This window comes from Homarus americanus, unplaced genomic scaffold, assembly GCF_018991925.1.
Source record: "Homarus americanus isolate GMGI-L3 unplaced genomic scaffold, GMGI_Hamer_2.0 scaffold48220, whole genome shotgun sequence".
Classification (NCBI taxonomy): Eukaryota; Metazoa; Arthropoda; class Malacostraca; order Decapoda; family Nephropidae; genus Homarus; species Homarus americanus.
Window position 1 is genome coordinate 2,373,705 of NW_024755060.1, and position 14,084 is coordinate 2,387,788.

The 14,084-nt window shown below is 42.4% G+C and overlaps 1 protein-coding gene across 7 annotated transcripts in view; it reads left to right on the plus strand.

The window, feature by feature from the left end:
• LOC121856300 overlaps nt 1-14,084 on the plus strand; it is a 148,817-nt gene that overhangs the window by 112,125 nt on the left and 22,608 nt on the right. For 6 of the 7 annotated variants that reach the window (XM_042351760.1, XM_042351767.1, XM_042351764.1 and 3 more), the window contains exons 5-6: nt 9,568-9,585; nt 11,982-13,035. In XM_042351760.1, coding sequence (XP_042207694.1) covers nt 9,568-9,585; nt 11,982-13,035 — 1,072 coding nt within the window. The remainder of the gene's footprint in view (nt 1-9,567; nt 9,586-11,981; nt 13,036-14,084) is intronic. The other variant, XM_042351761.1, reaches the window with a different exon arrangement.

The following is a 14,084-nucleotide window of genomic DNA, read 5'->3' on the forward strand; positions in this document are numbered from 1 at the left end:
CGTGACGTAACCTAACCTAACTTGAAGATTAAACACCATAATTTATTTTACCTGAAGATTAACTTAACCTATGGTGTAACCCTTTGAGGAATATGGTTTAACCCTTTGAAAACGACGGTTTAATTCACAATTTTTTAACTCGTTGAGGACGACGGGTTTAATCCACAATGTCTTAACCCTCTGAGAACAATGAATTAACTCTTAGGACGTTGGTTTAACTCTTTAAAGACGATGGTTTCATTCAGAATGGTTTTTAACCCTTTAAGGACGACGGGTTAAAGTAATTAAGCGGGAACGTAGTGGCCAGCACGTTTACCTGCAAGCCATAACCACATATTAACGTCAGGTAGAGAGAGAGAGAGAGAGAGAGAGAGAGAGAGAGAGAGAGAGAGAGAGGGGCCCACATTCCACCTTATTATCTCCTATATATACATGAGATAGAGAGACAGAGAGACAAGAATACACAGATAGAGACAAATAAACAGGCAGACAGAGAGATAAAAATGGTGCATATTTTTGGTGGTAGTGGAGGGAGAGGTGAGGAGTGAGGAGTGTTTTTGTTGGTAGGGAGTGAGGGAGGGGGAGTAGGGGTGTAGGTGAGGGAGCGAGAGGTAGGGTGAGGGAGGAGAGGTGGTGGTGAGGAGGAGAGGTAGAGGTAAGTGACCAGCGTGAGACAAGGGACCGCTAGATGTAAGATAACTTCACTTTACTGATTTATAACACGTAGAGATAATGGTCTCTCTATCTCTCTCTCAACGTTAGCTCAGGTTAGTTGATTGCTAGGATTTGGTTGCTTGTGATTAGGTTATGGTGAATTAGGTTAGCTTTTGTTAGTTAGATTAAGGTCAGGCCGTGTTAGTGTGCTGGGTCAGGTTAGGTTAGGTTGTTGTTTCATGATAAGAGCTGTACAGTTCGACAGTGCTGCAACATTGTACGGTGTGTGTGTGTGTGTGTGTGTGTGTGTGTGTGTGTGTGTGTGTAGGTCGTGAACTTTACTCATATCTGGTGGCGACAAGAAGTGTGTTACTGAGAAGATAATGAGTCATATTCATCCTTATTGAGGGTATGAGTAAGAGACAGACAGACAGACGTAGACAGACAGACAGACAGACAGACAGACAGACAGACAGATGTAGACAGACATACAGACAGACGTAGACAGACATACATACACGCAACAGACAGGGACAGACAGAGAGACACTCGCTATTCTTATTGACATGCTCTCTCTCTCTCGTGATTCTCCTTCTCTGTCTCCTCTCCTTCCCCCTTTCTCCTCCTGTTATCCAGCATCTGTCTCCACTACCAACACGTCTCCTCTCATCTCCATTAATTACGATCTAATCTCCAGGATAACACCTTGGAGACATCCCACTGAGGTCTCCTACAACCATTACTTCCTGTCTCCCTCGATGGTGGTTGATGGTGGTAGTTGGAAGGAAGAGTGTGTGGTGGTAGTATTAGGCTGTGGAGAGAGAGAGAGAGAGAGAGAGAGAGAGAGAGAGAGAGAGAGAGAGAGTTGTCACCACCACCACCCACTTCCACCCTCCTACACCACCACCACCACCCACTTCCACCCTCCTACACCACCACCACCACCCACTTACACCCTCCTACACCACCATCACCGCCCACACCACCACCACCGCCCACACCACCACCACCGCCCACGTAGCCACAGTGGGCGGTGGTCTTAGCTAACCATCTTATAAACATTAACTCCCATGTGTTTACTCTGACGTCACACATCCCCCATGACGTCATACATGCCGTCACGCCCATCAGCTGTTTATAGAACTCGCGTCACCATTGACCTCTTTGTTCCCTGTTGTTAATATGTGATTATTATTAACCTGAGTTTGTTTATTTGTTAATTATCAAAGGTTTGTAGGTTAGGTTAGGTGAAGTTAATCTGGAATAGGTTAGGTTAGGTTTGGTTGGGATAGGTCATGTTAGTGTAGCGTTACGTTAGGTTAATTTAGAACAGGTCAAGTTAGGTTAGGTTAAAATAGGTTAAGTTAGGTTAGGATAGGTCAAGTTAGGTTTGGTTGGGATAGGTCATGTTAGGGTAGCGTTAGGTTAGGTTAATTTAGAACTGGCCAAATTAGATCAGGTTAAAGATAGGTTAGTATTAGGTTTGGTTAATCTTAGAATGAAATAAGCTAGGGTGTGTAATCTTCAGGTGCTCCAAGAAATCCCTTACGTGTATGTGAGACTAAGGACTCAAGTCTGTCACTCAGTGCAAGTTGGCTGAGTGCCTCGGGGGGTGGGGGTGGACACGTGACTCACTGATAAATAGTAACACACAACACCTTCACCTGACCCTGACATACATACATACATACATACATACATACATACATACATACATACATACATACATACATACATACATACTTACACACAAGGAAGCACATACATACATTAATTATTATTATTATTATTATTATTATTATTATTATTATTATTATTAAAGATCTAAACATCATTATTCGCCTCAGTTCACATAAGACGTACTTCAGCTAATGATACACACAGTTGCCAGACACCCGTGACCAGGCAACCCTTAAAATCCCTTCCCATCATTATTAATTTTCCCAGGCTATCATCTCCCAGGGACAAAATCACATCTTCCTCTAATTTCAAGCTTAGATGGGAACGATGATGGGAAGGAAAGCCCCTCACTGTTATTATATTGATAGGTAGTTACTAGGTAGTTGAGAGGGGAGAAGAAGGGGGGGGGGTATCATGGTGCTTGGTGTATGGTAACACTGGCTGGCTTCCTTACGTCACTTCCGCTTGTTGAGTAATGGCGTATTTTATATTATTCTCTCTCTCTCTCTCTCTCTCTCTCTCTCTCTCTCTCTCTCTCTCTTTTTGTTGATAATCACTTGTTTCATAGACGATGTTTATTTACTGTAATATTTCTCTTTTAAATTTGTTTCTAATGATTTGTTTTATTTATTTCAGGTAAACAGTGACCAGAGCAGTGTAAGATAAGTAGAGAAAATAAACAGGTTTTTCTTAATTAACACCAAAGGTAATTTTTAATATTTTTTTAGAATAGAAAATATAATTAATTTTTAAACTTCTTTTCATATTTTTTTTTTTTTCGTATATGTATTTTTATAAATGTGATTTTTAAATGTATTTCTGTGTATATTTCGTAGTAATTTTCTCATTAAAGTTAGAAAAGCTGTATTTTTCACTACAGTTATGTATTTTGAGTATATCTTTAGCATGTATTATGTATCCTGTCTGTATAAACGCTAATTAAACAGTATACATATGACTCAATGGTAAAACACTCGCCTCGCAGACCATTAGTTCAAGGTTCGACTCCCACCCAAGGTTCTGTCCTCTGTGCACACTCTAGCCTTTGTGCACTCAGTGGTTATTGAGTACTGTGCACTCTTGTTTTAATCACTTCAGCCAATGAAAAGAGACTTCCTCCCCTTCTCCAGCCAATCATGCTAGACTTCCTCCGCTTTTCCAACCAATCGATGAAATCTTCCCACCTGCTCCAGCCAATCATGTTGGACCCCCTCTCTGTTCCAGCCAATCATCTTAAACCCCCTCTCCGTCCCAGCCAATCATGTTAGACTCCCTGTCTACCCCAGCCAATCACTAAGACTTCCCATCCCTGCTCTAGCCAATCATCTTAAGCCCCATCTCTGCCCCATCCAATCATCTTAAACCCCCTCTCTGCCCCAGCCAATCATCTTAAACCCCCTCTCTGCCCCAACCAATCATCTTAGAGCTCTCCTTACCCCAGCCAATCATCTTAGACGTCCTCTCTTTCTTCAGCCAATCGATGACGTCTTCCAACCTACTCCATGTTCCTTGTGTTTCATATTTACACACGTACCGGGGGTGGGGTGAGGGTTAAGGTGGGGAGGGTGGGGGGAGGGTGAGGGGTGGGGCGGGGAGGGTGAGGGGTGGGGTGAACAGGTGAATTTTTGCTCACCGTTTAAAGGCTAAAATGTGTTCGAACGTAGAATCAGCTCGTGGTGTATCGAAGCCTAAGCCACTGCCACAAGACCGAATGTATTGTGGGTTAAAATATGGCCCTAAACAGCAGGAAGAAATATTACGTGAGGAAGATAAGCGAGAAGTATTGACCAAATGGGATTATTTTTACGCCCGAGGAAGATTAATTTAAGTAGTATTGACCACCAGAAGAAGACTAGCGAGAAGCATTGACCAACTAGGATTTTATACGCCCGAGGAAGATTAGCTAGAGAAATATTGCCCAGCCTCCCAAAGATTGAAGAATATAAGCCATCAATTTATATAGAATGAGACACCTACCTGAGACACCTACCTGGTCTCTCTCACACCTCTCCCTCCCTCTCAGGTAGGTAAAAAAAACACCTCCCTCTCATATCAGTTACTACAGCACCTCTTGTAGACACTGTGGAGTCTTTAGTGAGGCTTTCCTCTTGCACAGTACGACAGGTGTGTAGCAGGTGTAGGTTGATGGTAATTTAGTACTGATGATTAACAGGTGTGTGGCAGGTGTAGGTTGATGGTAATTTAGTAGTGATTAACAGGTGTGTAGCAGGTGTAGGTTGATGGTAATTTAGTAGTGAAGATTGACAGGTGTAGATTAATGGTAATTTAGTACTGATGATTAACAGGTGTGTGGCAGGTGTAGGTTGATGGTAATTTAGTAGTGAAGATTGACAGGTATGTAACAGGTGTAGATTGATGGTAATTTAGTTCTAATGATTGACAGGTGTAGATTGATGGTAATTTAGTAGTGAAGATTGACAGGTGTGCAGCAGGTGTAGGGTGGGTGGGTGTGGGGTAAGAAGTGGGGGAGGAGTTGGGGGTGAGATGATGAGCATTAGAAAGATTTTTATCCCAACTGGTGTGTGTGTGTGTGTGTGTGTGTGTCCAGGTCTTGTTTAGGTGGTATGAATTTCTCTCTCTCTCTCTCTCTCGGCTTCATAACAGCAAGTCATAGGCCTACACCCAAAGTATAAGCCTTAGGCCTACTTCAGGGTTCATGGTGTAGGCCTACCTTAAAGTACATACCAGAGAGGAAGACAGAAAGGGGATGAGAGGGGGGAGAGCAAGACAGCGAGAAGGAAAAGAGACTCAGTGAGAGGGAGGAGAGGTGAGAAGAAGAGAGGGAAGAGCCGGGGGAGTAATCTCATGGAGTGGAGTGAGAGGAAGTGAGAGCGTTAATACTGGAGCCATAAACCCCAGTGGAGAGAGAGAGAGAGAGAGAGAGAGAGAGAGAGAGAGAGAGAGAGAGAGAGAGAGCTGTATTGGAATGGCATTAAGACTTTTGTTGAAAATTTTGTGTCTGTTTGTATGTCTGTCTGTCTGGTGTGTGTACGTGTGTGTGTGTTTTTCAATGATGGTGGTGAAGAAGCCATAATAAAGGCTACAATTAACGTTACAATCAACACCATAACACAACACACCACCACAATCTACACACAACATCACAATCAACACCCACACACACAATCAACACCCACACCACTACAATCAACACCACACACCACCACAATCAACACCATAACACCACAATCTACACCACGACACATCACAATCAACACCACACCACCACAATCAACACCACACCACCACAATCAACACCACACCACCACAATCAACACCACACCGCCACAATCAACACCACACCACCACAATCAACACCACACCACCACAATCAACACCACACCACCACAATCAACACCACACCACCACAATCAACACCACACCACCACAACCAACACCACACCACCACAATCAACACCACACCACCACAATCAACACCACACCACCACAATCAACGTCCATTTTCTTTTGTGTATATTTCCCGTTTTCTTTGTTTCTGTCAATTTCAGTTGTTTATTCCCTGATAGAGGCGGCGGGACCCTAGTGTGTGTTGTCTCGTTCTCTTTAACTTTGTGCCTTTATTTTGCGTTTTCCCTAGTTTGTTTTTTTACTTTTTTTTACTTTTTTTTATTTTACGTTTATCGTTGTTTTTATTGGTGTTTTTCGTTTTAATTTATATTTTGTTTTACATTTTTTTTTTTTATTTATTCCTGCCTTTGTGTTTTTATTTTATTTTAATATTATCTTGGCGTTTTTATCCCTTCATTTCATTGTTTTTTTTTACATGTTAAACATATGATAATTTCAACAATATATAATCCAACAAAAACACCCGAGATTCTGGGTTTGTTTATAATTGTGTTTCACGTGCATTCCGCTAGAGGCGCTGCGGTCGTGTGTTGCTGAGTAATTTTCCGTCTAGTGAGTAAGAAACTGATGGGTCTTCCAGCAGTGTATTTATATCCCAGACGAACGCTGTGTGTGCAACTCCTTACCATTGTGGGTTTTTTTCTATTATAATTGAAATGTTATCCTGGTAGCTTCGTGTTGGTTGTAGAGTGGTTGGGTTAGGTTAGGGTTGGGATGGTTAGGTTAGTGTTAGGATGGTTAGGTTAGGTTAGTATTTGGATGGCTAGCTTAGGTTAAGTTAGTGTTGAAGGGTTAATCTACTGGTGATATTAACTCTAGGGTGTCTAATCTTCAGGTGATCTTGATGCCCATGTAAACAAAGGCGTTATAGAGAGCATTTGTCCGGCTCACACACTTGACCTTTGACACGAGAGATGACTGGATACTATTACGGTGTGGGAAGTGTGGTAGGGGGTCAGGGGGTGTTAGGGGGGTCAGAGGTGGGAGGGGTGAGGGTAGGAGGGGTCAGAAGTTATTAGGGGGTGAGGGGGTAGGAGGGGGGTGAGGGGGTCAGGGGGTGTTAGGGGGGTCAGGGGGTAGGAGAGGGGGTGAGGGGGTTGAGGCACGACAAGATAAGAGATATGATACAGTGTTGCCAGACATTAATGTAACCCCTCTCCCTCTCTCCCCCTCTCTCATTACCTCTCAATTTCTCTCTCTCTCCCTCTTATTACCTCTCCATTTCTCCCTCTCAATCTACCTTAATCTTGGCCTAATTAATCTCTTACATCTAATTATAAAGAGTTAATTAATGATTTTTTTAAGGAGCTCCATCCAGCAGTACTTGGTAACACTGACACATCGGAAACATCATATACCATTGAATAAATTAATTAAACCACCTTAATTTTTGTAGTTTATCATCGGAGTCAATAACCTATAGTTTGGTTATTAAATGTTAGTTATTGTGGTGGATATGTGGATTAAGGTCAGGTGGATATGTGGATTAAGGTTAGGTGGATATGTGGATTAAGGTCAGGTGGATGTGTGGATTAAGGTCAGGTGGATATGTGGATTAAGGTCAGGTGGATATGTGGATTAAGGTCAGGTGGATATGTGGATTAAGGTCAGGTGGATATGTGGATTAAGGTCAGGTGGATGTGTGGATTAAGGTCAGGTGGATATGTGGATTAAGTTTAGTGTGGTAGTGTAGGAAAGATCGCGTGATAATGACAATACTCGAGCCGACGAGAGACGCCAGACTGGCTACACATATCACATTGTCTGGCTGGCTAGTTCAGTTCAGTTCAACCCCGGCCGCTGTGGATACTACCCGCTCTCTACCCGCTCACTACACCGACCTACCATCATCACTACAAACGTTTAATAACTCCCAAACGCCTCAGGATATTGATGTGAATTTTGACCGAGTTCTTGTGGCTGACTTGTGACATTCTCGTGTGTGTGTGTTGAAGATAATCCCGTTAATATTTAAAATAATTCCTAGTATTCTTGATTATTGTGCTTAATTATTGATTGATTCATAGTCTCAAATTATCAGATGGAAATTATTGATGGGAGATAATTGTGTACTAATTATCGGTGATTTTAAGTGATTATATGGCAATGTGGCGAATAATTACTATACTATAATTTGATATCAAGTGTGTAATTTCCTCTTAATAATCTAAAATTCATGATAATTGCTTATATAATTTGTTGACGTGATTATTGAAGATTATTTACACCGGATTGTGTGTGTATTAAAAAAAATGAATCCACAAGTTATGATTTCGTGGGAGGAGATGACGATGGAGGAATTAGTACGGCATCGAGACACTGGTGGCACTGCTGGTGGCCACGTGAAGATCGGCAAGCGCAACTCTATGGTAGGCATGGGCTGTAATGGGTAAAATAATCTCTCTTGACCGACTAACCCACAACAATATTGACCCATTTTATGCCACAGTGACTCATTTTAGGTAATATTAATAAAAAAACAGACATTTCCTCCGTATTTGTTAGCATTTACGTAATTCAAGCTGATATGGGCATTGTTCACCAGGTCAGAGCTCTGGTTGGGAGGGTCGGTTATCTGATAGTCGGACGATAGCCAATCAGGTGTGTGTGTGTGTGTGCGTAAGGTGAATCAGAGCCTGTTTGATTATTATTATTAGTAGTAGTAGTAGTATTAGTAGTATTAACATTACTTCTAATAAAATATTACTACTGCCACTGTAATAATAACGAGAGAGAGGGATAGAGAGATCAACATGCAATGCGAACTGGGGGGGCGAAGGGCAGTGATAAGGTGATTAAATTAACAGAAACGATTCACAGTCCTAACCTAACCTAAGCTAACCTAACCAATTCATAGCTGACCCTATCCTAGCTTTACCTACCCAAACGCTACCATTTCCAACCAAACCTTATCTAGCGCAGAAGGCTATGTAATAACTATGTAAAAACCATATTGTAAACACAAACATGAAGGGACTCTGTAAACACAAACATTAAAGGACTCTGTAAACACAAACATCACGGGACTTAACAATACACCAACAGTAATTCAGTGCCATATAACAATACAGTGTCTTCACTAACAACTATCTTCAACTATGGGTCACTCTTGTGTATTATCTTCAGTAAACGCCAAAGTTAACTTTCATGGTTATTTTAACCTTTAAATAACTACAAAGTCAAAATGGTGTAAATTTTTTTTTTATTTACATTAAAAATTTCATAAAACTGATAAATTTACGTTTTTTTATTTTATTTAAAATTTAACTTGGTATAATTTTGATCTATAATCGATTAGTTTTTAATTAATTTATAACGTGAGTCTTGATGAGTTAATTAGTGAGTGTAATTAGTAGGGATAAATTACTCCTAAATAACAATTAAATGACAAATATAATTACAGTTAATTTATTTGTATTATTTTTGTATAACTATTTATTTATTTCCTGACTGTCAGATCTTGAGGTATATATAACTCTTAAGATGGTCACTGTTGAACAAACAACAACAACACTGGACCATTAATTGTACACTGATAATACCTAACCTAACCTAACCCTGACTTCACTGGGCCAGGATAGGTTAGGTCAGATTCGTGTTGGCTTACTTAGTTCAGATAATAATAATAATAGTAATGATAATAGTAATAATAATATTGAAAATACCTGTAGTAATAATAATAATATCATCAATCACGAATGGTCTTAGCGATCGCGTTCATTGTTGCATTTGTAAACAACAGCCATCTTGTATGACTCTCTCTCTCTCTCTCTCTCTCTCTCTCTCTCTCTCTCTCTCTCTCTCGTGTTTACAGTGACTGTGACGTTCCTTCTATCTTTACAGTGCCAGCTGATGTTGGAGGCAGGTTCAGTAGTTGATAAGTACAATTAATAATAGGAGCACAGTAAGTGGCATGTCCTATAGAGCTGCTGTGTCATCCCTCATTCCTCCCTGTGCTGGTATATATTTTAACATTATATTATTACCCCCCCCTTCGGATCCCTACCCCCCTCCCCCCCCCTTGGACCCTTACCTCCCTACCCCTCCCTCGGCACTGCCCCCCCCTTGGACCCTTACCCCCCTCCCTCGGGCTCTTACCCCCCCCCCTCCTGGAACCCTCCCCTCCTCAGAACCCTCCCCTCTCAGACCCCTCCCCTCCTCCAGACCCCCCCCTACCCCTTCCCTCAGACCCCTACCCTTCCCCCCTTCCCTCGGACCCCCTGCCTCCTCCTTCCCCATCTCCTCCACGCAGGCAAGAAGGACAATGTTGGGGAAAGTACCACGGATGGATTAGTATAACTGTTTTCGGTATTCAGTATGATGTGAATCAATTTAATCGAACCTCAATGAGTCTATGATAGTTAGGGCTCGTTCGGGTTCGATTTTGATTGGTTCGGATCATCTGCTTCGATGGGCTCATGAAGGGTTCCAATTTGGCTTAATACTCACTCATTCACGCACGCACACACACACACACACACACACACACACACACTATGAACCCCTAATATGACCGTGAAACAAATGACTCAGTATTATATAAAGGATTCAGTGATTCATCTCGTGGTACTCGTCAACCAGGGTTCAGTTTGCTGCACACCTTCTCCCTCCCTGTGTTGTGTTGTCACCTCTTTTGGTTTTATCGTTTGACGAAGTTTTAATCTTTTTATTTACCTGTTTTGAGAAATTTTTGGAAAAGGTTTAAAATTTTCTATGTGAGTTTTTGGCTTTTTTTAATTAACTGGTTATTGAATTTTGCTATTTTTTATCATTTTTTTGGCAATGGGAAGATTTTTATTATTTTATTTTTTGCTTAACTTTGCATTATTTTTTGCTCTTTGGTTATGTTAATTAATGTGTATTTTTATTTACAACTTATTTTATATTTTATTAACATTTAAGTGGGTTAAATCTTTCTATTACTGATCTGAAATAAACTGGGGTGACTAATCCTCAGGTGATCCTCATTTGTTTTAGTTTTCAAATATGGGAAAAATTTTGCATTAATTTGTTCCATCTCTTTGGTTGTTTATCCGTTCGCCTGATTGATTTTTTTATTAATTTATTCAATTTTTTATCATTTTATACAATTTTTGTCAATTTATTTTATTTTTTTTACGATTGAATGTAGCTGTTTTTTTTTATTCCGATTAAATGTAGTGTTTTTAATTTGTTATGATTTTGAGTGTGTTTTTATTTTTGCAATTTAATGTAGTGTTTGGTGATCCCATTCCTGTTTGTGCTTTTGGTTACTGATGTTTGTGTTTCCCTGATCCAACATGGTGATGAGTTTGGTATGGCTGTTTGGTTTGGTTTTACCCCTACCCCCCCCCTCCCCCCCTTTTCCCCCTTTTTTTTTATTTAAGGGATCGTGTCTAAGGGTATGTTTTGAACTAAGTTACTTACACACACACAGTAACTCTTTCTCACAGACACACACACACACACACACACACAAAGCATCGTGGCACCATTAGACCCCCTTAAAACGACCCCTTAATTACCTCCCCCCATTTTTTCCCTTTGTTTTCCTTTATAAAATAGCTTTTTGTGTCAATTTTGCTGTGTGGTTCCTGCACTGGGAGTCGTCAGCGCTTGTCACCTGGTCGTCTTAGGTACTTTGGGAAACTGATTAAGTCCTCGAGGTGCGATAAAAAAAAATTGGTGATTTATCTTTCATTTAAAACAGCATCAGAGGCTCTTGGTGATTGATGAAGGTCATGCTGTTTTAGATCATCAATCACCAGGTATCTGTCTAGTCTCTGTATCTGTCTGTCTGTCTTCTCTTTCTGTCTGTCTGTCTGTCATTGAGAAAATAAATCACCAGGTAACTCAAAGTCGGGGTCAGTTCCTAATGTATCCAGGGAAACAGACCGTGATAGAGAGGGTCTTATAAACCTCCATTGACTGAGTCTTATAGAGAAGCTTGAGCCTGTGGGCCAGCCTGTGGGCCAGCCTGTGGGCCAGCCTGTGGGCCAGCCTGTGAGCTTATTATAATAGCTGTTTGGTAATAGTGCTCTAATGTAAAGTATTATAGTGAAGGATTTATTATACCTGATTTTTTTTGTTTCCTATCAGTAATTCGGCTGCTTCTTATCACAGGATGCCTTATATACAGTTACTAAATCTTAAGTTATGAAGTAAGTGAATGAGTTATGTTATTAGAGTTCGTGTAGTTATGATTAGTTTAGCATGTAGTTAGTGGTACTGGTGTGGGTTGTGTTGTGGATGGGTGTTAATTCCGTGTTATATTTCAGCCTCCTGAGAACGAGCTGATGAAGGGGTCAGAACGGCAGCTGTCGGAGGCGGAGCTGCGGGTGCGTCGTTCCCTGCAGCGTCTGGACGTTCCTGAATGGATGAAGAACGCCCAGCCTCAACAACAAGGGTTCCTCCTCCGTCGTCGTGACTATGGTTCAAGTACTACATCAGGAGGCGGTGGAGGCTGGTCAGCTTACTCCTCCAAGACCGCCTCAATGACCTCACTAGGGTCGTCTCGGGCACACACCCCCAACACCCCCACCAAGGTGGTCATCCCCACCCGTGTGACCACCAGGGGTATGACAGGACTAGGGGGGGTGACCTCTCCCGCCTCCAACTGTTCCATCTCTCCCTCCCCCAGTGATCGTAGCGGCTCCCTCTTCCAGTACCCCATCTCCCGGTGGTCGACGTCTCGCCTCAACTCCGGGACCACCACGCCCACCGGCTCCGTCACCTCCACCAAGTCCACCGCCACCTACACCCGCCAGCCGTACCTCGGGTGGCGGTCACAGACTTCGTTAGCCTCGCTGGCTGGGTCTCAGTCCTCACTCACCAACACTGGTTCCTATTTAACTGCTGCTGACAGATTAGCTCTCGGCATCACCGCCTACAGCCACAGATTTGTTAAGTCACCAGTGAACGCGCAGGACAAGGAGAACTCATCGGCCGAGGCAAACGTAGCGACACCAAAGCCAGAGAATGAAGAACAGAATGATGAAGGCAGCACAAATGGTAACATCAAGTTGCAAGTCCCTACTGATGTTGCTGATGTACATTCTTCCATCAAGGAGGTAACGTCAGCCATCGTACACTACTGTAATGAGTCTACGCCCTCCCCACGGGCGTCTCCCAGAGGGTCTCCGAGGCCAGAAGGAAGGGCTCCCTCGCCCCGACGTCTGGTCTGGGTGGAGAGTTCCTTCGTGGGCTCTCGGCCGATCACCTCCCCCGAGACCCCGACGAGTTCCTCCCACGCCATCACTCCCACGTCACAGCTCAATGGCCACGACATGCCAGAGTCCGGCGAGGCCACCCCCCGGCCACCACAGCCCCCGGGTGAGTACCTGCTGGCCTGGTGACCTGCCACGTGGCCTGACGCAGGTTTGACCCGCACACCACGTAAAGGGCTTGCCCACTGAAGCCAAAGTGTACATAGTGTACATTGTTTGGACGCTTTAAGATTTCTTTCCCATATTTAAGAATGCTGTGTTTATTATTATTATTTTCATATTTTTGTGCTAATTTTAGCTTGCATGAAATGATACTTGTTCCTCTATAGAAGAAGCAAGTTGCATGACCTGGAAGCTTTGCATTTTCATGACTTGTGTCGCAGGTAATGATGTCATTTTTCAATTTTCCTGCTATCTGATGTGTCGCCCTCTGGGTATCAACAGCACAATAAAACATTTCCCCAAAAATTTTTGTCACAGTTACGTGTAATAAAACAGGTCATTACTTGCCCATACAGTACAGTACAGTACAGTACAGTACAGTACAGTACAGTACAGTACAGTACGGTGCAGTATAGTAAAGTACAGCATTTTGTTAGCCAATGTTTCAGATTCATGTTATCCTTTGATATGTAAGCCAGAGAAATGTACCGTTGCTTAAGTGTGTCAGGATAAGTCTAGCGTGAGTGAACTGCCCCCTCCCCCCCTTGAGACGCTTTGTATCATTTACCTAAAGTTTTGTTGTAACTGGCTAGAACTTCTCATAGCTTTTGAAGGCTGTATTTCATAATGTCCCAATTGCCTCTGCTTAATGTGTATAACTGTTGTCCCGGAGTTCCTAGGTGGTATCAAGTCAATAGTGTTTCAGCCCCAGTTAGTGTCATCTACCTGTTGTTGTGTGAGCAGAGGGACGAGGAGTATTAGTGCCTGTGTCTGAGAGTACTGTTGGCAGATGTGTCCAAGAGTACTGTTGGCAGATGTGTCCAAGAGTACTGTTGGCAGATGTGTCCAAGAGTACTATTGGCAGATGTGTCTGAGAGTACTGTTGGCAGATGTGTCCAAGAGTACTATTGGCAGATGTGTCCAAGAGTACTATTGGCAGATGTGTCCAAGAGTACTATTGGCAGATGTGTCCAAGAGTACTATGACAGACTC